This window comes from Anarhichas minor, unplaced genomic scaffold (assembly GCF_050575085.1).
Source record: "Anarhichas minor isolate MPS153535 unplaced genomic scaffold, ASM5057508v1 ptg000010l, whole genome shotgun sequence".
In the NCBI taxonomy this organism is placed as follows: Eukaryota; Metazoa; Chordata; class Actinopteri; order Perciformes; family Anarhichadidae; genus Anarhichas; species Anarhichas minor.
The window spans coordinates 16,403,459-16,429,716 of NW_027466456.1; the positions used below are offsets into that span (position 1 = coordinate 16,403,459).

Sequence of the window (26,258 nt, forward strand, 5' to 3'; positions counted from 1 at the left end):
TGTGCTGGTAGAGCGAGTCCTTGGAGCAGCCTCGTCGTTCTTATCTCTCCCCCACAGACTCCTTCTGCTTTCTGCCGCAACACAACTAGCTGCCGGTAACATTGGCGCATGCAATCATGGCTCTGCACGGTCAAATGTGCACACAGACAAACACTGGTGCACATTCTCTTGTATGAAATCACGCACAAACTCACGTACACAAAGACACACACACACACACACACACACACACACAGCATTGAGGCAGCTCTTTTTTTCTTCTATTAGCAGAATTTGTTCTGCTGAGTGAGTCTCTCCCTCCTCCAGCCTCTGTTGAGAGCTGAACCTGGTTCAGTGAATATTTGAAATGGGTTAAATGATTATCCCTACACTTGAATTTGATGTTTAATATTACTTAAATACTAGAATGTACTGTTGGTTACAGCTGAGGCTGATCATTAAATTTGCAGGTATTTGGTCATAATCCAAAGTATTGGTTAAGCTGCGCGATGACCTGAAGATGGTGCTATAAAAAAGTTCAGGAATCACCAAAGTTTTTACAATTCATCCTTATGACAACATGAATGTATGTACCGAATTTCATGGCAATCCATCTGATAGTTGTCCAGATATTTCACTCTGAGCTAAAAATGTCAGCCTGCAGGTGGCGCTAGAAGTCAGGGGGAAAAGCCATTACATCGTCTGGAAGCCATGAATATGTGTAAGAAATGTTGGTGCCGATCCATCTAATAGATGTTGAGATGTTTTACTGAATTAGTGAAAACTTTGATCTGCCACAAGAAAAATAAGGTGATCACCAAAGTCACTCAAATATGTCCTGCAGGGACCACAATGTAGCAACAATTCATCTGGTAGATTTTCAAGTAGTTCATTTTAAATGAAAGTGGTGGACCAAGTAACCAACATTGCCATATCTGGAGCCACGCTGCTATCTGATAAAATAAAAATGTATTTCCTTCAAGTGTCCACAGACAAGATTTTTGAAACATTCATGTCATTTGTTTCACACTTTAAAAAAATCTGTATAAAAACTCTAATGAATCGAATATGGCTTATAGATTGTGTGTGTGTGTGTGTGTGTGTGTGTGTGTGTGTGTGTGTGTGTGTGTGTGTGTGTGTGTGTGTGTGTGTGTGTGTGTCACAGACAATGGAACCAATCTCACTGCTCCAAGGGTGTGAACCCCACCCATAACACACACACACACACACAGTCGAGCCTGGTTAACTGCTTTGAAATAAAAACTATATATACTGAAAATCCCATTTATAAGAAATTCATCTGAATAAATTTTTGTAAATAACACAATGAACTGGAACAGCAGGAATAATGACCATTGCTTGATTAAGGGTCAATCTGAATCTTGATTTGTGTTTCAGTAAAATCAAGACACAAAACCCAAATATCAGAGGTTCTAATACAGCAGCAAGTCTAATACGGAAAGCAATTCACTGGGTAACAGTGAATCATTAACCCAGTTCTGACTGGTGGACCAACAGTTTTATCAGATTTCCCTCCAGTGCAGCACACCAGACTCACAGTGACCCCTTGTGGTGAGATGCTCACATTGCAGCCACAACATATGGCTCAATGTAATTCTTTGGTTATAAGTTAAAATGTAAATGGGGACTATTGCTTTAAACTAGGCCTCATAAATGCCCTGCATGCATCTTTGGATCAGGATCAAACAGAGAATAAAATAGCCTTTAATCATGTTTTTGTATGCATATAAAGTAACTTATGTGTATTATCTACAGTATATTTCGGATAGGTAAAGAGTGTTCCCCAGGTTGAATGAACCACTGGAACATTCATTCACAAGTATCAGCCCTCTGACAACAAATAAACTTTGTCCTTGGCATCATTTCAACATCTCCGTCCTGTTTTCATTCCAAAAGTCACTGCAGGGAGCCAACGCAAACACAAGAGAACAAACGTACCTTTAAACCAGTTCTGTCTTTTAGCTGCTGTCTGGAACCTCTGCCACCATGGACAAATCTATCTGCACATTATTACTGCTGTTATCCCTGCTATCTACTCACACTCCGAGTGTGTACGGCGAGGGTTTTCCACTGTCGCCTATCGAACTTGCTCCCATCCCCTGTAATGACAAAGCAGTGGAGAAGCTGTCTCGTATGGCGGTCACTTACATCAATGAGGATCGCACTGATGGCTACAAGTTTGCCCTCAACCGCATTGCAAATGTCCACCTGCATGCTCAGGTCAGTGCGAAGACAAATGCCCAGCTGGAAAACCTGCCTGGGGTTGTTGTAATATTCTGTCAGTGGGTGATTTGTTCATGTTTAACAAGGGGAGTGTGTTGGAATGGTTGTTTTCCCTTCTGTTGTGGCTGATATATCAAAAAATCCCTGTGAAAAAAGGAAGTCACACACTGATAGATTTAACCAACCGTGGCCAATTTTGATGTCAGTGGGATCCCATTTAAGACGATTTGTGTTTTGTTGTTACAAATGACTGTGCACAGTCAAACTTTAATCAGAAACCTCCCTCTTGCATTGTTACAATGTGCTGATTCTCACAATGGGGAAGTGATAATGAAATTAAACTCTCCTTTTCAAGGACTTATTGTGGTCCCCAGACCCTAGTTTGGGAACCCTTGAAGTACATCAAAGACGTGAAAAATAGCAGCAATTACATTAGTGTGCAAACACTAAAGAATGAAAACAACGATACATATTTGTTGTTGCTTTGTGGTGAATGACTCATCAGCCAATGTCGCTCATAATAGATGTAACAATAAAATTCATGTACAGAATTTTATGTCATAAAATGAGAAGCCACCCTCTTTCACGCCTCATGAAAAAAGGCCTTTCGGACTGAAGTGACTGTTAATAAAAGCCCAGGTCATTTCAGTACAGGACCGCTGGGACAGACCTTACACAACAGGCTTTATGAACTTCATGCTGTCCGCTGCTGAAGGCTATCGTAGCCCGGCTGTGGGATGGATCCGGTTTTAAGAGTCTCCGTTTAACTTCATGACCTGAAACGGCTGCCATTACACCTGCTCAAATCGTTGAGATTTGTTTTCAGTGCTACAGCTAAAATCAATATGGTCCAAAGTATTCTGGGGAATTACACAGAGCACCTCCTAAATGGTTCCTTAAAGATGTAACTGAACAAATGAATGTACTTGACAGAAGACCAACCAATACATTTGAGTATAAACGGATAAATACTAAAATGTGTGTAATGCTTCTATTTATTACATGAATAAAAATATTGGCGCATATAACAGTACTGTTGGAAATTCTGAGCACACCGCGTTGTTTGTATACCTCCACTCTCTCATTGCTTGTGTTTGCATTGTGCCTGTCAGGGCCCAGCAGGCAATGTGTATTACCTGGACCTGGATGTCCTGGAGACCAAGTGTCACATAGGCAGCCCAAAACCATGGAAACGCTGTGACGTCAGACCATTCATGGAAACAGTAGGACACACACACACACACACACACACACACACACACACACACATATCTCTTGTTGACATAATGCTTTCCCTTCACATTGACAAAAGGGCAGTTTACGACAGTCACAATGTCTTGAAAACACTCTATCACCTTTATCTTGAATTCATGGTTTATATTTTGATACAAGCACATTTCTTTATATCCTCCATAATATTTTGTTCATTTGCAGAAGAGGATTTGTTGCAGCGTAGCCCCTAATCTTAAATTTTGAAAACTTGGAAAACGTTGGCCTAATTCTAACGTTAAACCTTGAAACCAAGGTCTCACCCCGCAAACAGTCCATTGAAGAAGGAAGACGGGAAAAAATGCCCTCACTCTCCAGGTCAATCATTTTGGTTCTTGCAAAGATGGAAGCACAAGAGCACACACACATTTAAAGTCACGTTGACATGGACTGTTCTAGGTATGTCACATGTTGCAATATCTATGTAAAACGGCATTTATTGGTATAACTTGAGTTTCTTTCTATTGTATTCTTTTCAGCAAATCTCTGGCATCTGTAACACCACCATGCTCCACACAACAGAGGGATACTCCTACCTGTACAGCTACGACTGCACTCTTGTCCCAGGTAACACTGACGACATCGTTAGATGGAATACAAGGTGCTTGAAACGTATCAAGAAAAATTCTACAACACGATATTAAAAGGAGCTTTGATACCAGAAGATATGGATTATCATACTGTGATGGATGACATATTGTATGGTTTTGAATGAATGTTGCATCTCACTGGTCTTGCAAAAGCTGGTGCTGGTTTGAATTTCTCTGACAAGTAATATTTGTGGTAGTAACATTGCTCGGTGTGCAAGGCTTATCATAAAGATAAGAAAATCTATCAGTTGACATTGGCTTACTGACACAAATGGAACACCTTACACCTGGGCATTCCCCTCTATGACAAATCTAATTATCAGGTATGAGAAATGTCTATTACCCTAAACTCAAACTATTGTTTTTCCCCATTGTGTTATATCAGTATAAACACCTGTATTACTACATTTGCATTTTGGGCTTTAACAAAAGATGTTCCAGAACATGTTTATTGCAAATACAGCTTTTACTGTGAACACTTCTAATAACTGCTTTTATTCATTGTCCATGCGTTTCTGCCCAACATATTCTGCATATACGATAGCTTCTTGTTGCAACTCAGTACAAATGTTATATTATATTCTCTGCGTCTGGTCCCTGTAGATCCCCCAGGGAAGCTCCAGCAGACTTGTCCAACCTGCCCCACCCTGCTCCCAGTGGAGAGCCCACAGGCTGTGACTGCTGCTCAGGTCACTCTGGCGTCCTATAAGAGACAGTCACCAGTGGGTGCAGGGCTCGGAGTGAAGAAGATCACCAGAGCTGCAGCGCAGGTACGACCGGAGACCCCAGTTATTAACTCTGATTGGACAAACAAAGCTCTGGGGCCGATTTCATTACACAACAAAGTGTTGAATGTTGCGTTTATTAGGAAATGACACTCAAGAAAAAGCTCTGGGTGTACATGAGCAGATGGCACAGTGCACCTTTGGGCCTTTGTGTGCCAGATGAGTACCTTTACTGCACAAATACCATAATGATACAAGAGTCGGCAAGGTTGCAAAATATTACTGAAGGCACTTTAGGCCTCGCAATCTGGCCAGGGTATTGTTTGGGGAGAAAATGAGAAACTGAATAGTTGGCTTGGGGATGAAAGCTCAGAATATTGCTATGTAATACCCCTTAGGTAACATTTCTTGGTACTCTAAAACCAAGATGATAGCCTTTACATACAGCAACCATATCAAGTATCTGTCTTTGTTTATTTGTGCAATTTTCCCTTTTCTTAATATGTTATTTTATATATTTAAGGTTGCACCTGTGAAAGCCAGCTTTGTGGAGTACATAGTCCAAGAGTGTCCAGAGGGAGTGACAGAAAGAGGCACCTGCCAGCGGCTGACACTCGAGTCTGACACAGAGGTACTCAACACGGAGAGTGAAAATAAGACATTAACTCAACACAATATACATACCATATTAGACAAGTAAAATGCTAAATTAGTATTGCACTCTGATAGTTAAAAATCCACATGAAAACCAGAGTTGCGTATCATTCTAATCCTGATTTGGACACATAGAAATGTTTCTTCAAAGTGCAACAGCATTATCTGAAGGTGCTCCATTAATTAAAATAATGGATTTCTGTCTTGACACTGTTATGACGCTAATTAATGCTGTTCAGAAAACTTAAATACACATCAATCAGCCAGCATATGGTTTACTATCACTGACGCAGCTCCTGGAAGTATTACTTGACGGATTTATGTTTAATTTTAACCGCTAAAAGGCTGCCGTTATTGATTATTTTATCAAACAAGCCTGACAGGTCCTCTCCTCCTTTTTTAATTTATTATGTTATTATTATTTACATTTCTTTCCCTCCCTGCTCTCTCCTTTTGGTTTTTTTTCTTAGTGTGACCCAGTATCTTAAAATAAATTAATAAAATGTCTCTCTCAGACTGCAGGGTTTTGTGCAGGATCTGTGCACGGAAACTTGAAAGTCAATCCTGATGTCCAGGTGTCCTGTGAGATGTTCAAAAAGCAGGTACAGGAAGCTGTTGAAAATATTTACCATCAAAATCAGAAACATATTCGTAACATTCAAGGTAGAATACAAGGTATTTGCCGTGGTCATAAATATGTTTTGGACCAATACATATCTCTGAGTGAATTAAGCCAAAGTGGCAGCTGCAATTTCTTAAGTGTGACAAAGTTACAAAGTTACATGATCAATACGTCCAAAATGGGCATGAGAACATAAAAAAAATTTAAACTCCATCCTCTATCTTCTTGCTGCAAACATATTACTACAGTTTTCTGAGCTTTCGTGTTATTTTTTAACAAACACACAAAGTAAATCAGATTCATGGCGATGCTTTGACCTAATGTGAAATCTGACTCAAAGACTACAAAATAAAATGATTTAGATTCTCCTTGACAGTAAATTAAATACAGGAAATCAGCAGCAGAGAGGTTTAACACTCATAGCAGAAACAACATGTACACCCCAAAAAAGAACAGAGCATTCAAGTGCATTAAACAATGTAAGTCAGTCAAGTGGAAAAATTCAGCGTTATGTATAATGAAGTGACAGTCATACATAATAACCCACTGCCTGAGCAATATTTGATGAATGTTTTATGCTGTTTTGTTTCAGGTTTTACTAAAGCACCCTTTAAAATTATAATTCAACTTTCTGAATGATTGCCACTGGCCATGTAATTATTCTGTCACATCTTGTGTGGTGTCTTCAAATGTATGCTGCGCTTGTGTGTGTTTAAACTGATGTGTGAGATTTAAAATTGGATGGTTCTGTGCTATAATTATGTTGTCTTCTCACTCCTTTCTAGAGCTGTGGTGTGTAATGTAATATGGCGTGACTGAGACTCGTTTTGCATGCCAACAAGAGTGAGTTTGTCAAATATCAGTTTAGTGTGATCTTGTCTCTTCGTCTACAGAATGTGGACATCCTCAGACCGGTGCGGCCTCAGGGTCACGACTTCCCTCAGGACCCTGCGATCCCAACCTTCCCGACTCTGATCGACGACCCAGGGAATGATCCTCTGCCTGTTCCCTCTCACCCTACATCGCCCCCTGCTGTTCAACCAGAGCTGTTTGACCCCACGCCCATTCTCCCTGTGCCCTTTGACCCTGTGCCCTTTGACCCCCCTGTTGTGGTTAACCCCTCTAACCCCCTCACCTCATCTTCCAGTGAGTCGGATGAACATCTAGTAAACCAGCAACAGCGGCCTCCAGGTGCTGATCCTTTTGCTTCATCCTCTGAAGAGATCGGAGGCCCTGTAGCACTGCGACCCCCCTTTAACTTCCGCTACCAGAGGCGTGACCGCAAGAAACGGCAGGCCTTGATGGAGACTTCACCGTCTCACAACCCCACCTTCCTGTCTGATTTCCCCAGTGGGCCCTCTCCTTTCCGCTCCTGTCCTGGTCCGGCTCGATACACCACAGTTTAACTCGTGCTGCCAGTGAGGGGGTGGACCGTTGAACGCTGCCTGTCACTGGAGGCTTGTAATAATTTGTGCTAATGAGAGGAATACTAGCTCTCTTCATTGGTCCTGAAATTACTTCTCTGCTGCTGCTGTAATAGTGCTCTCAAAGCAGCCAAAGGCTTAAACCATATGTATTTGAAAATGGATTTACTATTTGAATAACTATTTGAATAAATCTTTGTTTGAATCTTCTGTCAACTGCTTGATGAACTTACTTAAACTAACAGTCTGACAATACTTAAGGTATCTATTTTGGTGATAAAATGGCCTTAAAACGTTGATTTTAGAGCTGATTTTTTTAAGAGCTTCAACAATAAATCGATTAATTGATTGCAAGAAAATGAATTTGTAACTTTTTTTATGTAACTAAACATTAAACAACAGATATTTACAGACGTTTAAACACATCACTGTCACAAATGTGTTTAATCGATTCATTTAATTTAGTTGCAGCACTAAAATATTTAGGTGCAGGGGTCGTCTTAAGTGGAATGAAGAATCAGGTTTTGTCAGCTGTAGTCATGCATTTGGTGAGTGAATTCTGCTGCACCAGGTTCAAAAAACTGCTAAATGAATTAAGAAAAACAGGGTTTCCCGTCATTATTTGCTAGATTCAGAAAGACTGCAGTGACAAAGAGGAACAGTGGTCACAGGGATTTGATCGTTTGCATCATTTCTGAACACTGTGAGAGAATGAAAAATGCAAAAAAAAAAACATGAGCATTAGTTCTCCAACAAGTTGTCATTTTTTTCCAGATGCTTTCACGCCTCAGATCCCCCAAAGAGTTCAGCTTTCCTGCGTTTAAACGTCAGTATTCACAGTAATGTACAAGTGTCATGAAGTCTGAGAAGTGGGACGACGTTGAATCGCTGCACGTGATCATTGCGCAATACCTTTACGCGCCACTATCTGCCGCTTTCATTGATAAAAACACGACTTTGTGTAGTTGTGTGGTGAATTGGATCTGATCGGCCAGTAATCATATTTGCTGTTTGTTTTTGCTGCACTTTTATATACATTCATGTCCGATTGTGGATTTTGATTGGTGGCCAACAAGCAGTTTAAAAGAAACGTTAAAAATATCTGATGTCAAGGCCAAAGATGTTGAAATGCAGTCAGCAAACATAAACATTAAAGTAGCGTCTAAACGCTTGGGCTTCTACACGGAAATGTGCCAGCAAAGAACCACTACAACATGTAAACAAGCCAAAAGGTGGATGAGAAACGCACATGCGTTAATGGCATCAAATGAAAAAGTAAATTCAGTGAATGCTGAGCAAGTGTGATTAATCACACTGTGGCTCAACATGTCCGGACGGCATGAACTCCCTGTTTTGAAAGAAACAATTCTCAAAAAGCAAATCCATTTAAGCCCCACGTCCACTCCCTTGTTCCGATAACATGGAGAAAAAAGATCCTGTTGTTAGAAACAGCAGCCTTTTTACCCTCCTCTCCACAAGAGGCACCACGTGGGGGTTCACTATGGTATTACCTCTCACCTTATAAATAGAGGCCTCGATGAGGACTTCCTCCTCTTTGTTCTTACAACCATGTACTGAATTCACATTACACTACACCATGATAATAAATACATTCATAAAATGTTTCTTTAATCTTGCCTTCACATATTTTACGGGAACACAAAATAAATAATGATAAGAAGGCAAACATTCCGGTGTGAGACAAGCAAAATGTACTTGGGGATGCACAAATATTGTGAGGGAGCTCAACATAAAAAAATACATTCACTGAAAAAGAAAATATGATGGCTGTTTTACTATGATATCTGATCTGTTGGCAACTTATTAAAAATGTCCGAAAGGGTTTTTTAAAGGTAAGAAATTCTCATATACACTGTTGTCTTTAATACAGTTGAATTCATGCATGTGACAATGCAGTTATGAACTTCATCTGCCAAGAATCTGAGCAAAATCTGTAATCTCTACAAATATCTTTTGTGGATTGTTTCAGCTTTGAAAGGAAAATATTTTTCACAATCTGTGTCCTATCATTTCTGTTTTGGTAAATACTCCAAGGTATAACATCGTACACAGAGACAACAGAGGAAAAGTCGGGGTTCATTAGGATTCATCACAGAAAGGGCAGACGCTTTGTCAAATGGCATCGAGGCAGAAGACAAGTGCAGACATCTAAAGTTTAAAAAGCCTGCAGCCACCCAGAGAAGGCCTTTGTTTATACAGAAACAAAAGCTATTGGAAAGAGCAGACAAAGACAAGCAGTGGATATGCGATAAGTCATCCCGTATGGGGCTGGAGTGTCACTCAGTAGGATCCTCAATAAACAAAGCATCCCTGTCTTTTTCAGATACTTGCACTCTATTAAAAAACACTCAGCAAACATGAGCAGACATAGTGCAGTCCAAAGCCACGACAAACACAGAAATGAGACCCATATGTCAGGACGTGAAACATAGCCGAGATAGAACAAAGCCCGCAGGTCAAGAAGCAGCAGTCTGTCTTCATTTAAAGGACAGTGGGGACTCTTCTGGGGACAACAGAGAACACAATTTTGACAGAGAGGACGAGGTGGTTTGAAAGATGAGGGAATAAGGCTAAAATAGCCATCTTGAAATAAAGTGAAAGGCTGTGACACTGTTGTCGTGCTGCCCAGACATCCATTCACACACCACCCTTTAATCCCAAACCCCTGACGAGATCATTACTCAGTTTTCATATAACCCCAGAACAGCTTTTGATGTCATAATATCTTCTTCAACAGATTTTGACATACTCCAGGATTCAACAGAAACCTCATAAAATATATTTATAACGTTTCTCTGTTGGTTGCTTTTGGAGATGAGACTTTCAACCTCTTGATGGTTACAAGCGATTCTCGGAATTTACTTAATTAAATTGCAAGGTCGGTTGTTTAATTAATTTAATGAAGGAGCTGTAGCTGTATATTTGAACCACAGGGCCACTTTGTGCGACAGAGGGCGCGAGAGCTTCAAATCGAACTATCACGTCTTGCAACTTGCTGCAGAATTAATTCTGTCCGTTTGCCGCATGCTGCTGTATAAAACATGACTTCAAGTCACCAGTGAGTGCCTTAAACCCCCCCCCCCCACCATCTAAACGTCACATTTAAAGCCTATTTTTTTTTTATAGACCCGATTGGTCGATCGTAGCAATGATGTCAACATTTCCGATGGCACGTGAAGGCAGCAAACGTGGAATCCTAATTGGAGTCAGACTTTCTGCGCGAGGAGTGGCTTGTGCAACTTCTGCTTCCCGAGACCACGGAGTCATCTTCCCACCAGATGGTCGAGTGAGTACTTCAGCGGACAACTGAGCGAAACGATTAGTTTGGAAGAGTTTAAACTGGTGGACATATTTACTGAAGCTGAAGCCATGTTTGTGGAGTGTTCGCGGACGTCAGTTTAAGGTAGGTGAAATGAACACCTGAAAAGTTGTTTTCGGTGTCAGTCGTGTTGTCGCACTTCGTTTCTTGTTAAAGCGTAAAAACGTTAACGTTAGCTCACTTTCCTCACTGCGTGGCCTTTCTTTAAGTTCCTACTCGGCGTTGTCTTTATTTTAACAGACTAAATCGTCTCCTCACAAGTTGTTTTGCTGTTTAATTAACGAGCCAGGCGAGCATGTGGTGGCATGTTCCTAGTAAACGGACTAACGTTGTGTCATTTCCCAAACAGCCATCATCATGAAGGATGTGTCACCAGACTCACCACGCGCGACTGAACTGGAAATAAGTTGACGAACTTGCAGCTTTCCATAACTTTTTCCTTTTAACGAAAAACGTAACGACGTGACCGTTTTAGGACCAACGTATTGCAAATAGTCTTTTTGTTTTCCGATCAAATGCTTTGTAATTTTTGAAGATATGCAGTACAAATCCACCAAAAGTTACAGTGAAAAACAGGACACAAAAAAAGAATATATAAGGATATACACAGATACATAATACTAATAATGATAATAAATATTATTGTGAAATTAAATATAACGTTAAATATATTCTCATTAAAATGACTGAGCAGCTTTTCTCTACTTTTACATGTTTATGTGTATTCTTCTCTCATGTGTTGATCATGTGTTATTCTAGAGAGGCTATAATTACACAGTATACAGCCTTCAGTGATGGTGTTGCAGCCACATTTTCTATTTAACTTTAGCTTGTGACCTCTTTCCCCACGCAGGGTTACAGGGTTGAGTCTCTATTGATGGTTCCTTCAAATGAAGCTTTATTCAAAAGAAAGTCTGGTTTGCACTTTAGCGAGCGTCCCTTAGTTGGACAGGGATCGGTTGGGTGTATTCATGTTGAAATGGTTCATCTCTAGCATATGTGACTAAATGATGACACAGAGCTGCTTTATACTTGCAGTAGTTTTCAACTGCAGCTTTCCACATGAGGGAATACAAGTCTCCTGCTGAAGAAAGTCAAGTAACAGCATTCATAATGTTGCAGGTGTTGTTTGTGCAGACACTTAGCTGTGTCATTTGTTACAATGAGTGCAATGTGTGGCGGTAAAAACAGAGCTTCCTTTAGGATTTTGAATGGCTATCACACCCACACACACACACTGTCTTTGTGTGTGTGTGGGTTTGTTGTCTTGATGATGAGCTGTGATTTAGATTTTAAAGAAACGTGCGACTGGCAACTAATTGCTCGCATTTCATTTTTGAAAATTCCCACACATCATTCCTCTCAGCAACTCCGAGATCTACACTAGCAAAAGTCAAACTCAATATGTTAACACAACATGTATGTCAGTATAGATTGATATCGATCAAATGAAAAGTGAGAGAGAAAGCATTTGGTACTTTCTCTTGCTGTTTTGTTCTTGCAGCAGGAAGATCTCAGTTCCTGTTGAATTTGTCCTGCTGTGTGTCTTGATCTATGAGAAGCTATTGTTCAACGCTTCGTGGTTAGAGGCCCTGAAAATGAAGTGTGGGAATGTAACGTTAGTTTGGCTCAGTGTTGTTGTTGATCCTCTTTGTTCATCATTATTTTCCAGTGCAGTCGGCAGCTTTACTGTGCACTCGCCAGCGTATGATGGCTTTCTTCTCTCTTGACTGATAGCTGTAGCTGCTGCCCACATTTCAAACACCACAGGGAAAAGAAATGATGTAAAACACGCAGACAAGGTCAAAAAGTGAAGTCGTCGTTTGGAAAAAAAAATATTACAACGAGCTCGGCGACTTTGAACACGGCGTGATTCCAGACTTTGTAGTTCTTTGCACCAGAAAGTGCTGCACCCTCGGGGTGTCTGGAGTTAACAGGGTGATGCAACCAACAAAAATGATGCGGTCAGCTTGAGGGTTTTGGGTGAAAACGCTTCAGTCAGTGAATGAGCTCATAGGTTAATAGTCTCTATGTAACAGTATGTGTGGGGAATAGATCAGATGTTACGGTCCACGTAGGATGAATCCCGTGGGCAGTGGTTTAAAGGTGCAGGGTTTTATGCATGTTGAATGCCACTGTGTAGCTTAGCATTGTTGCTGATGAGCATTTTTCCAGATGGAAATTCCATCTGATAATGTGGCCACATTATTGTTTCCGTATTTCACTTATTTATTGTTGAAGTGGCATATTACATCTTAAAGAAACATGAGGGGGAAAGTTGCCGGTATTGCCTCCAAAAAAAGCCGGCAACTGACGAGGGCTGCAACTAATGATTATTTTCAGCATCGATTAGTCTGTCCATTATTTTCTCGATTCATCTTTCATCGTCAGATGTTTTATAAAAGTAATTAAAATGGAGGTCTGTAAAATAAAGAGCATCCGTCATCAGCTCGCTGTCGTAGGAGACTAACAAACACCTGCGAATATTCACATTTTACAAGCTGAAACCAATTCATTTCAGGTTGTCTTTGCTAAGAAAGTTACTCAAATAAATGATAAATGATCAGAATTGCTGCCAATATATTTTCTGTTGCTCCATTAATCTATAATTTGACTTATCATTTCTGCTCTAGAACTGACAGCTTCTACATTTATGGCAACTTAAGCCTCAACGAATAGATGTAAACCGTAGAGCATTGTTTATGCAAGTGCTTTTCCATCTGCGTCCTCGCAAAAAGTGACTTGATTGTGTTGAACGAACGAGTGAAATAAGATGTTTCTGGTTGGCAGTCGTGTGTGTGTGTGTGTGTGTGTGTGTGTGTGTGTGTGTGTGTGTGTGTGTGTGTGTGTGTGTGTGTGTGTGTGTGTGTGTGTGTGTGTGTGTGTGTGTGTGTGTGTGTGTGTGTGTGTGTGTGTGTGTGTGTGTGTGTGTGTGTGTGTGTGTGTGTGTGTGTGTGTGTGAGAGAGAGAGTGTTTACTCTTGCTTACCAGCTCCAGTTTCAAGTTAAGAGGCGGGACAAAGACAGTATTGTATGACAGCCGAAGTCTTGCGCCGTCTTTCGGTAACCATGCGCGGCAGTGTTCAGCCTTTGCCCAACACGAGTCCTTGTCAGTCTCCAGATGTTTTCAACCCCTTCACGTGTAGCGGTTGACACAGGGATCCATCATGTGGCTCAGTCTGGCTCTTGTTAGGACCTCCAGGCTGACGGTCATGCATGGCGGCGTTTCTCTGCACCGTGTGCAGGACAGGGAGCACTTACTTCACGTCCGCCAGAGGTATGCTGCACATCTATAGTGTCAGACAGTAACCATAACTTTCTGAACGCAAAATGATCTGTTTTCATTGCTTGGTGTCTGAAGAAAGTTCCATATTTTATTCTGTGATAAAAGCCTTCATGCTTTAACTTTGGTTATAGATTCACCTCATCATTTTGGATATGGATTAGAGCTGAAACAGTTCATCGATCCGTCTGTCAACTAAAAATGTAGTAGTAACAACAGTTGTTCTGTGGCAGTAACATGACACCTTATTGGCAAATTGATGAAGGATGCTGAGCGGACCACAGGAGGTCCTTACTGACCCTGATGTAAATATTTCATGGTATGACTGAAACAATTGTGAGAATAACCTGATTGCAGGCTATATTGTCATCGCGGGGCCGAGTCGACGTATATTGCATCACCCCACAGTCATGTCGGGCATTACACACGAACCGTGTCAAGTCAGTGTCCCGTCGGCTTCTTTTCGTCTGAATGAATTCCACTCTGTGTCAGTAACCTGCGGGCTCGTCACTTCTCTGTTCCTACAATCTGATAACCAGATTCCTGCCGATCCAGTCCTGAGTACGAACGGCAATATCCTCCATCACATAGGAGAGAGCAGGAAGACGGTGTGTGCGTTTTTGGTGCTCACCCAAAAGCAACAAGGACAAACGTCACTAGAGCAGCTGCATTAAAGGTGACTCTGTGCTCTTAAATAAATCTAAAATCATATCTGATTTAATTTTTTCCTAAATTCACCCTGATTATTGGAGTTTATATCGGCAAGGACACAAGTCTATGCACCAATCTGATATCCGGTATTGGTATAATATATCGGCTCATTAAAGCTACACCGGAACAACAACAACCGGTCACTCGGTACCCGCTCCGTACATCCCGCCCGATCTGCACTGCACATGTGCAAACTAGCACTAGACACCTGTGGTTAAACACTCTCCTGTACCCTACTTTTGTCTCTTGAACGGCTACAGCCGAGTAACTAGAAGCTTTGGAGGGATCGGTGGGATTTGCCCCAAGAAATCATTGAGCATTATGGAAATCCATCAACAAATAGTCCATCTCATTAGAACGTATATACAACATTATTTGTGACCGGTCGGCAGGGAAATTCCTATCCATGCTGCCTGCTGCTGAATGAGTATTTCTTGGAGTGTTGAGCCTTAGCCTTAGCCTTAGGGTTGACTGGAGCCAATTAAAGTGGCTATAATTACCACTCAGATCTGGCCTAATTGGAAGTGACACACAGCATCAGGTGGCTTAGAGATGCAGGTTACGGGTGGCTAAGTCATAGAGAAATACGACAACCGGCTAAATCATTCTCTCTTTGTTCTTTTCTGCTTAATAACAATCTGGTGTTAATCTGCGCTCGCTTGAACCAAAGGTTTCTCGCCTCAGCTCCTGACCATTCAGGTCAATGTGGACGCTGAGCGGATTAACTCGTCTTGTTTTGCTGTTACCACGGGTTAGCAGAGCGCTTTAAGGGACAGCAGCCGATCGCCAAAGGGAGCCGTGTTTTCATTATTTATATGAAATTGGGACGGCGTGGCTGCGTGCGTTATGTGTAGGCACGTGAAGGAAGAGAAGGTGAACGGTGTTGTGCTGGAAGAGCTGTGTTTGCTCCAGAGAGTGATCGGGAAACGTGAAATGTCCGTCGTGTCAAACTGTCTCGAGTGCATCAGAATGGGGAGAGGCAGCAGGTATGTGGGCCCGGGCATTGATGTGTCACTTTGCATTGACTTCGATTGAATGAATTGTTCTGTTTTTAGATGTCAGGGAGCATGTTGATCTGTTTTATAGCTTTAAATAATACTCATGGCAAATGCATCCCTAGGTTTCACAACATGCCTGGATGAACTTATCACAGAAAACATGTCCAAAGAATATCTTAATTCTGTAGAGCTATAAAATATGTTCTTTTAAATAAGTTCATGAAATTTCTGCATCAAGTCTCAGTTTTGAAAAAGGGTCTCTGCTGTCGAGACGAGATTTAATACTTTAATAATTATATCTCAAAACTCAACTTAGCATATTTAATTTCTGTACGCTTACTGTAGAAGAAGAGCGATTTTAATTCAGCTTGTAGACGTAAAACTGTAAATAAGTCTGACTACAGAAAGGAAAGTCAGTTTACGGTCCTTCAACTGGAACAAATTACATTCAGCTCTTGAAGTTGTATCTGGAACCTGTATCCTGCAAATGCTGGATGTCCTGTGCATGACTGGATTTGTTTTACAACCTTATGATGTAATCATATAGTTTCTTTCTCTTTTTTTTTTCAATACTGGCAGTTTGATGTTGACGAAAACGGATGATCTTGTTTTTTTAGGAAGCGTGTGGAGACCGTTCAACGGTAGTCATTATCACAGATATGAGTTCAGTTTGTGTTCATGGTTAGATGTACGGCACAGCTTCGTTCCGTAGGCCCACAACAGACAGGAAATGCTCCGTCCTATTGTGGATGTCTAGTTCTTGTCTGTGACTCCACATGGTCTGGACTCCTCTCTGCTTAACATGTGCTATTTCTGTATCTACATAGTATGTAGCTGCCGATTTAGAAGTCAATTCATTGATAAGTTGATCGACAGAACATTAATTAACAAAGGTTTTAATAAAATTGTCGTAAGTTAAACATTCAGTGGTTTTAGCCTCTCAAATGTGAGGATTTTCTTTGACATTGTAATTGTTAATTTGATGTAAAGTACTATTGAATATCTTTGAGGTTTGGACTGTTGGTGGGACAAATCAAACAATTTGATTACTCTCTCGATGTGATGTATCAAATGTTCGTTGTGGTGATGGGCTCTTGCAACTGCTCGATGTGCAACACATGAGAGCGTCATTGCATCTATGTCTATACATTTACGATAAGGAAGTTAATGTGTAATTGTAGATGTCCATTAACGGCTCCACCTGCACTACGAATTCCAGTATTCAAGCTGTTTTACCTCAAACATTCTATCAATGTTCAAAGTAATAAATACAGGAAGCCTTCTTCTGGGTATACTAATGTAAAGTCGGGGTATTAATGAAGTTCCTGATGCTTATGGAGTATGAATTATTTCCAAAATGTCTTGAGTTCTGGACACAGAGTTCACATTCCCACTTCCCTGCAGGATGGAGTCTTCGTGTCTGGACCTGGCTCTGGAAGGCGAGCGGCTCTGTAAGGCGGGCGACTATCGTGCCGGTGTGTCCTTCTTTGAGTCTGCCATCCAGGTTGGAACAGAGGACCTCCAGATCCTTAGTGCCATCTACAGCCAGCTGGGCAATGCCTACTTTCACCTACAGGAGTACAACAAAGCCCTGGAGTACCATCGCCATGACCTCACACTTACACGGTAAACACTTTCACCACCGGAATAATTATTTTGAAACCACAGCCTCCTCTTTAACCCTTCATATGGATCGGGCAACCTGCTGATGTAATATCCAACCGTGTAAACTAGTTTTATGTCGGTCCAACATGAGGATTTTAGGATCCAACTGTCTAACAATATATTCTGAACAACGCCACAACATATTGAATCCCCATCTCCCCCTCCATGATTTACGTTTCTAGACTCGATCTCCACTGTATCGCTGCTTGCGCCTGTAAACTACTTTCTTGCCTGTTGTGTTTTTGTACTCGTACATTTGAGTGATCCTTGTCTAAACACGTTTTTTTCTCCTTTTGAAATCCCAGAACCATTGGAGATGAACCTGGTGAGGCAAAAGCCAGTGGCAACCTTGGGAACACATTAAAGCTTTTAGGACGGTATGATGAAGCAGTGGTTTGTTCCCAAAGACATTTGGATATCACCAGAGCCATGTATGACAAGGTGGGTCATATTTTACTGATATTTTAGAACTACAGCAAGGAAGTTATTTCATTAAAGCTGGATTATTTCTTTAGTCCTTTCATTTTAATAACCTGACAATACCACATCGATGCCACACGACTTGCTCAGCAGCCACAGAACAGTTTTGACATGCGTGATGACGACGAAGCGTCGACGCAGCAACATCTAGAATAGTTTGCGAGCCCGCATGCAAACACACGCAGGTCTGGTGTCAGTTTATTTTAAATATATAATTACAGCTCTGGTCACTCTTGTTTCCCGTCTGTGAAAATCTGGTGTGCGTGCTGTAGGTTGGGCAAGCTCGAGCGCTGTATAATTTCGGGAACGTTTACCACGCCAAGGGCAAGAGCATCTGCTGGACTGGAGCGGAGCCAGGAGAGTTCCCAGAGGAGGCCAAGATAGCGCTGAGAAAAGCGTCGCAGTACTACGAGTGAGTTGGTATCGCCAAAATGTTTGTTGTTTTGCATTTCTTTTAAAAGTCCTGAGGAATGACTTCATTCCCCAGACCAAGACCTCGACTGCAGAGTCACAAGTTTGTTCCTCACAATAAACTGTTAGTTTTAGTTTGTGTCATGCCAAACATCTGGCCCAGCCCACATGGGATTACAAGGAAATGCATCTTCGGGTAATACTCGCACAAAAACAAAAGAGTGGAAAAAGTTACATTATAAATATTTCTATATTCTTTCAAATAACAAATTATTTGTGCAGTGAGATGAACTACCTCCAGTTTTTTTCTGATAAATGCCTTTTTCCCTCATCTCTCAGGTTTTCCTCAAGTAATTTAAATGTTTCATATGTGAACAGTCATGTGAACTCAATCGTTGTGCATTATCCATATTTACAAAATCAATATCTGTTATCAACAGTAAGTGGCAAAATACCAGATCTCAGCTGGTTAAATATAGCGTCTTGTATAATGTACAACATAATTCTCACTACCATATTCATATTTTATCATCAGCCCCACTGCTCTACTTTTTGTAAATTTTCCAGCCAAATTCCTCAAGTATAAAGTGTAACCTACTCAAAGCTGGTTGGTTTTGTAACAAAGAAGTTGTTTCTGAATCACACATTGGCTGCCTCAACTTTTACATTGTGGCAGTGTCAACAAGTTTAAGTTCTAATCTCTTTCTTGTCTGTCATCTCTGTAGGAGAAAACACTGCTAACATGTAGCAATGATGTTATTATAGAGTATGTATAATGTTGAGTGTGAGAGTTCAGTCCTGACCTCGGAAATAGTATTTTGACAAAATAATCTCAAGTCAAGGTCCACTTTTGAATCCAAGTATGAGATAGCAGGTGGTGGTACTTTAAACTGCGTACTGGCCCCTTAACTCACTGAAATGTCTTATTATTGTGTCACGGGTATATACACTATCAGGCCTCGTTAATTCATTAAGAGGAACCAAAAGGAAAGGATTGTTTCTGTTGAGAGGCCTGAAAAAAATCATCCTGAAAACACCTTTTCTATGAAAACTAAGCAATGAAAAAGCCTCTCTGTGTTTCTCTGTTGTTTTTTTACAAAGAGCAAACCTGTGCCTGGTGAAGGACTTGGGCGATCAGGCGGCCCAAGGTCGTACTCATGGTAACCTTGGCAACACGTACTATCTTCTGGGTGACTTTGACAAAGCTGCAGCTGCACACGAAAAGGTAGGCGGCAAACATGTGCGTCTTCAGGGTCTGCTACACATCGCCTTAAAGGAACAGCGTGATAATTACTGGCATCTAGTGGTGAGGATGCAGATTACAACAACTTATCCTCACGCCTCTTTCCGAGCGTGTCAGAGAACTACGGTGGCCTTCAGATAGGAAGAAGTATCGCTAGGACTTTATTACCACGAGGAGATACGCTTATCAGTACTCTTCTTCTTCATCACTAAATAGTTGCTTTCAAAAACTAATGAATTCAGAACAGGATTAGAAGTTATTTATAATTTATAATTAACTAAATATTGTTTCCAGAGCAGCGACGGTAATGTTTACAACAGCAAAGTCATTAATAACATTCCTGAGTAACTTTATAAATGATGATAATCAATAATGAAGAACACAGACATCAGATAGTATCAGTCATTCCTTCCGTCCTGTGTCCTCCTCCCTCTGCTCACTCATGGCCTGCAGGTACTGCTGGTAGAGAGAGGAGAGCTTACGAGACCGACTAAGAGAAACGGACTGCGTGCAAACAGCTGTTGTTGTAGCTTGTTTGTGAAAAATGTTTTGGCCGATCGCGCGTGTTGTGCTTGTGTAAACATAGTGGCGGTGGGTGAGCGACTGCAGCGTGTGCGTGTGTGCGTGTGTGCGTGTGTGTGTGTGTGTGTGTGTGTGTGTGTGTGTGTGTGTGTGTGTGTGTGTGTGTGTGTGTGTGTGTGTGTGTGTGTGTGTGTGTGTGTGTGTGTGTGTGGTTAGAGGAGCTCAGCCCCGACAGAGAGAGCAGAGGAGATGCACACTGCAGCGTGATAATAAATTACAGCAAAACATTAAAAAGCACCATCAACGTCTGGGCTTATCAATACTCCAGTCTTTAACAATTGAGCACTCGGTTTAATCTTTCCGGTCCCCACCTTCACGTAACGTAAACATGCGAAAGGTTCTCACCAGAACCAGCGTTCAGTTTGTCCGTTCTGGGCTGCTGTAGAAACGGGACCTGCGTAGATATAAATGGCTTTTTTTCTAAGCTAACAAAAACATAATTTTACATAGTTATACATATTATATTCCATTTCCGACAGTTAATCCCTCTCTATGTTACACACTGTTCTTTGAAGAGGATGTAGACGTTTTTACCCACATACCTTTTTGTTTTCCTTCGACCTCATGTGAAGGATGTGTCCATCTTGATCTTCTTGTAATCTGAGTAATGCGCTCCCTACTGTTTGTCCTGTCGGCAGCGGCTGCTCATCGCTAAAGAGTTTGGGGATAAGTCTGCTGAGAGGAGGGCCCACTGTAACCTTGGCAATGCTCACATATTCCTCAGCCAGTTCGAAGTGGCGGCGGGTCATTACAAGTGAGTAACGCGTGAGGCTGGAGGCCTTCCTCACGTCGTCATGGTCTTTGACAGATATCTTCATCATACGCGGACAAAACGTCCACTGATATCATTTCTCATTTTAGCACAGTCCTGATTCTGAAAAACGTTTTCTTCAATAAATTGGTGATAACATACTATAATGTAGTTGTAAGCAGATATATCTTTATTAATGTAATTTATCAGCAGATTAAACTCCTCCTGTGGGCTGCTGTATGAACATAAAATGAATGATAATCTAGTTAAAGTTAGAATATAAAATACGTCTTCACTGTAGAAGTTTGCTGACAAATACTTTAAATTAAGAAACAGTTGATTTGTTTATTTTATTTAAGAAGCGTCAGTGCACATTCATTAACGTGAGCCACCATGTAAATGTACCAGATTCAGCCGTGCAGGCTAATTTCCCTGGGAGGTTGATGGTATTAAAAGAAAACCCACAAGAGCACATAAGCACAGACTCATAAATACGCAAGCACAATTAAATGCACATAAGAACAAAACCATAAGCACAATTTAAAGTGCATGAGCACACCAGGAAATAAGAATGTCCTTAAATCTGCTTATAACTACTTGAAAAGTGTTGTTGTGGTTATATAAAGAAGACTGTTTTGAATACAATAGTCATTTATAACAACCACAGACCTGTACAGACGTGTAGTTGCTCAGAAGCCAGTTGATTACATTCCAGCATTTTAATCCAGTATGTTCTTCATATAGAAGGCCTTGGGAAATTGCAACAAAGAAAGCAACAGATAACCATCATCCTCCTGCTCCCACCCTAGACATTCTTTGACCGTCTTCCTCCTCTTCTGTTTCGCCCTCAGGAGGACTCTGCAGCTGGCCAGGCTTTTGAAGGACAAAGCTGTGGAGGCCCAGGCCTGTTACAGTCTGGGCAACACATACACACTACTGCAGGACTACGAGAGAGCCATTGATTACCACCTCAAACATCTGGTCATTGCTCAGGACCTCAATGACAGGTATCGGCAATAAAAGCCATTTGTTGTCAGCGTTCTGCCAAACTGTCTTTGAGGTGTAATGAGAACGTACAGTTTCAATGTGGGGGGGGGGGGGCTCTGAACTAATTACCTGCCAACACCCATGAAGCGACAATTAAACGGCAAAACACTGAAAAGTAGAGATTTAATGTCATTAACACATAACCGCTATGAGTTGTTAGAAAAGATGCAAATGAGTCTTTTGTAAAGCACTCTTTACTCTCATAGATTACATTTTACATTAGCTCCTCATCAACTAACTTCGACATTAAAAGGCCGATCAAAAGATGTTTTTTTTTTTTTTCTTCACCATACAGATAAAGTCAGTGTAAAGGCTTTCCCTCCATTACAACTTTTGCATGAAAGTTTGATGCCCTTCCCATTGTTGCGCAATCTCAGCTAAAGTTGATCAGCCTGTTTCCCTCTGTGTCTTGCTGCAGAGTCGGTGAAGGACGAGCATACTGGAGTCTAGGAAATGCCCACACCGCCCTGGGGAATCACCAGCAAGCCATGTACTTTGCTGAGAAACATCTGGAAATTGCCAGAGAGGTGACTGTTTACTGTTTACCTCCTCCCTCAGGGTGCAATCAGTAGCTGCCATCAGGCCACACCCCCCTCTAGTGGTTGCATGGGGAACAGCAGGGAATCATGTCATTCATTTAGGAAACTGCAAAGCCAGTGTAAAAATGAATTACTTAACAATAGTTTATTTTGTCTTTGTTTTGTAGTCATATGCTTACATTAGCTTTGATGTTGCAGACTGGAGACAAGAGCGGCGAGGTGACAGCCAGGATGAACTTGTCGGACCTACGGATGGTCGTAGGCCTGAAGTCCAACATTCACCCAAACATCTTCCGCAACTCCAACACTAATAGCGCTGCTCTGCCAGTGAGCTACCAGGGTTACCCCAGCCTCCAAGGTAAATTTGCACTCCCCAGGAAAGCATGTCATTTCCACAGCACCACAGGGCACCTTTTTAAAACACAGATGTCCTGTAGTTGCGAAAGTGATGGATAAATATCTTTTTTTCAGGGGTCAAGTCTTCAGTAAGGGACAGTGCAGAGAACCTTGGACTGAGTCCAAGTCCTGACAAAAATCAAACTGGGGATTCATCTGCACATCCAGTATGTATGAAATGAAGGCACTTCAAATGTGCTTAGCTTGAAATATAAAAAATGTCCAACTGTAAGTACAGCTCTGCTTGTCAATATACATTTAAGTTATTAAAATAACATGGTTTCTTTCTTTCAAATAACTGCTGTTGTGACAATGAGAGTGCACTAAAGGGGAGGGTGGAGTCTTCCTGAATTTGGTGCTTAGCAACCGTCTTAATTGCAAGATGAATGAAGTCCGCCTTGTGCTTCTGCTTCAGGAACATGTGGGCCAACATGAGAAGAAACCTCTGTTCTTGTCATGTAAAATTATAATACAGTTTCCTTTTCCTCAAGAACCTGTTCACCCAACCCATAGTGTTACCATGGTTAAAACCTTACACCTCTGACTCTTATTTGGATGTACAGGACTGGGAAGAGGATGTGTTCCCTGGATCTTCAAAAAACAACACAATCAAGGCTTCTACGAAGCTCTTCCTCTTCCATCGGCTGAAAAGCAAGAAGCAGAAGAACCCCAAATCCTCTCCCAAAGACCAGCATGAAAACCGCACCGAGCACTCGGCTCCTGAGCAGGAAGCACCGGCGTCTCCTAAGGTATTTCTAAATACACTAGATTATCCTGCTCACTCATAACATCCATGGAACCCACAAGATGAGCAATGATGATTCACACTTAAGACGCATCTAGAAGTGAAACATGTCTCCTATGACACAGGCTCACAGACTTGTTCCACTTACGTTAAGACTGCATGAGGAAATGTTTGTGTGGAAATGTGTTAAGTCTATTTGTTTTGTTTTTTAACTCTCTAGCCTGGATCACGGGACACGATTGGAGAGGATGGCTTTTTCGACCTCCTCTCTCGTTTCCAGGGCAGCAGAATGGACGATCAAAGGTGCTCCCCACTGGATGGCCAGAGCCATCTCACTGCTTCTCCCTCCTCCACCCCACCTGTAGCTCAAAGGAAACGTGAGTCAGCCCCTTGTGTTCACACCATATGTAATAGTACAATAATAGTCATTTGTAATTTTCTTATTAAGCAATACGTTTGTCCTTCATTAAAGACGAGCCAATTAGTCATCATATTTAGAGTCTGCCCTGGTGGCGACTCAGTTTTGCTCCTATGGTGTGAATGCAGCATGTGTCCTTTGTGCGTTAAATGTTGTGCAATCCTTTGTGTTGTTTGTGTTAAAGAGGACTTAAAGTAATAACCCACAAAGAAAATCTGTGATTTGAGTATCAAACACTTGCTGTTTCTTGCCATTGAAGCGTGTGGTATCATCCTTCACTGAGCAAAGCAGCTGCTATGGACCTTTCCTTTTACTTTCTGCCCATCTTCAAAATAGTTATTGTTGCACTCCTTTGTAATGGTCATGAATCCAAGCTTATCACAGCATGCATGGGACATTTGATGCTCAAAAGATGGATTTTGGTTGTAGCGTTGCTTTTAATTTCCTTGAATAACTGTATCCCAGAAACATCTCATCCTTTTCTACAAATCCGACTGAAATGGTGGTTAGACGAGTAAAAAGACCCAACTCACGGTTACCAGCGCGATTGTAACGCACCATACACCATTTGATCCAAATCCCACCCAGATGATAAGTACCTCTGTTTCTAGCTATTTCGGAGTGCGAAACACCGTTGCAGGATCCTGGTCATTTCCTGGAGCAGCTGGCCAGCTCCCAGGCCCGTCGGCTGGACGACCAACGAGTGAGCCTGAGCCGTTTTCCTGGCTTACGACTCAGCATCTCCAACCCGCCTCATACACCCTCCACCTCCAGCACAGATCAAGTCCCCCCACAAGGTAACCAAATATTGCAGATTGTTGGTCATCTCCATCACTACTCACTTCGTGGCTAATACTCATTTCTTCTCCCAGCCCCGAACTCCAGCACAAATACGGCTCACATACCCTCCCTGTACAGTCAACTCGAGGCCAGCGCTGAGCAGCCTGAAGGGGATGACGTCTTCTTCGACATGCTAGTTAAGTGCCAGGTGAGAAAAAGTCTACATTTCAGAGGCACCATCTTGGTGCTTTGGTATTTATTGATCACACCCAAATAAGCAGATTTATTTCCTCTCAAATACTTGCATTGTACATAGTCTAAACGTTTAAGAGACCTAATTTAGTAAGAGCTTTTCATTTAGTCAGTGATGTATACGTGGCTACTCGGGCTCCTGATATGCATCAGCTCATATAACTGCACTCACAGCTGTCTCTTGTCAATGTTTTAGGGCTCCCGACTGAACGACCAGAGGTGTGCCGCTCCGCCTTCTAAAACTAAGGGACCAACTGTTCCAGACGAAGATTTTTTCAGTCTCATCCTGCGTTCCCAGTCCAACAGGATGGAGGAGCAGCGAGTCCTGCCGCCTCCTGGCGTAACCCAATCAAAACCAGACTGACTCCTTGAGTGAAAAACCTCTTAGGATACAAGATGAAGTGACCAAGCGTCCTTTATTATCAAGTTGTTGTTTTTGGAACCCCAATACTTGTGCAAGAGACACTATAAAGGAATCAAACATTACGGAACTGGTTACTGCGACTGTAAACATAGGAATGTAGGTGTTCAAGACGGACGGACTTGTTTTAAGATGTCTGACAGCATCTCTTGGTAGTCTCCCATGCTGGGTGTTTTAATCAAAGACCTCTCCCAGTGGCGTCTGCATCAAGCCGTTCACACAAACTGGGTCGTGTTGTCTGGACTAAAGGCACTCAAGGACATAAGCCAAACTGAAGGGATTTCTGCTTTATGATGATGGACAAAAAAGATAATATATGAACCCATCTCAAGCAATTAAGCAAATTGGAACATTGCAGTACATCTTGGCTTGAATTGATCTTACCAACAATAACTCGGTATCAAATCTTCTCTTGGGAAATAAAGGTCCACATCCACCGCTACTACTGCAGTAGTGACTATTTGAGACAGTTAGAGTATCTATCGGCCTCCCAAGACCTGTATGGGCGGAGTTATTGCCATGACCAGAAATGGGAATTTAATTTTAATTTTTAATTGTTTTACAAGGAATGAATTAATGTGAGGGGAAAAATGTAATTTTTGTAGCTTTTGTATTGGAACCTTCTCTTCACAATGGAGAAATAAAATCTTGTAAGTTTACAGATTACTCATTTAGTCAACCTTGATTTAT

At 41.6% G+C, this 26,258-nt stretch overlaps 1 protein-coding gene and 1 pseudogene across 1 annotated transcript; both read left to right on the top strand.

Annotated features, from left to right (window-relative positions):
• The first annotated feature begins 1,986 nt into the window (after positions 1 to 1,986).
• Positions 1,987 to 7,489, top strand: LOC142946215 (fetuin-B). Its single transcript, XM_076087278.1, has 7 exons — positions 1,987 to 2,220; positions 3,336 to 3,446; positions 3,972 to 4,059; positions 4,686 to 4,852; positions 5,331 to 5,438; positions 5,977 to 6,063; positions 6,977 to 7,489. Exons 1-7 carry the CDS (start codon positions 1,987 to 1,989, stop codon positions 7,487 to 7,489), a joined length of 1,308 nt encoding a protein of 435 aa, XP_075943393.1.
• A 3,190-nt stretch (positions 7,490 to 10,679) lies between these two features.
• LOC142947033 (G-protein-signaling modulator 2-like) lies at positions 10,680 to 26,234 on the top strand (annotated as a pseudogene).
• Positions 26,235 to 26,258: the final 24 nt, after the last annotated feature.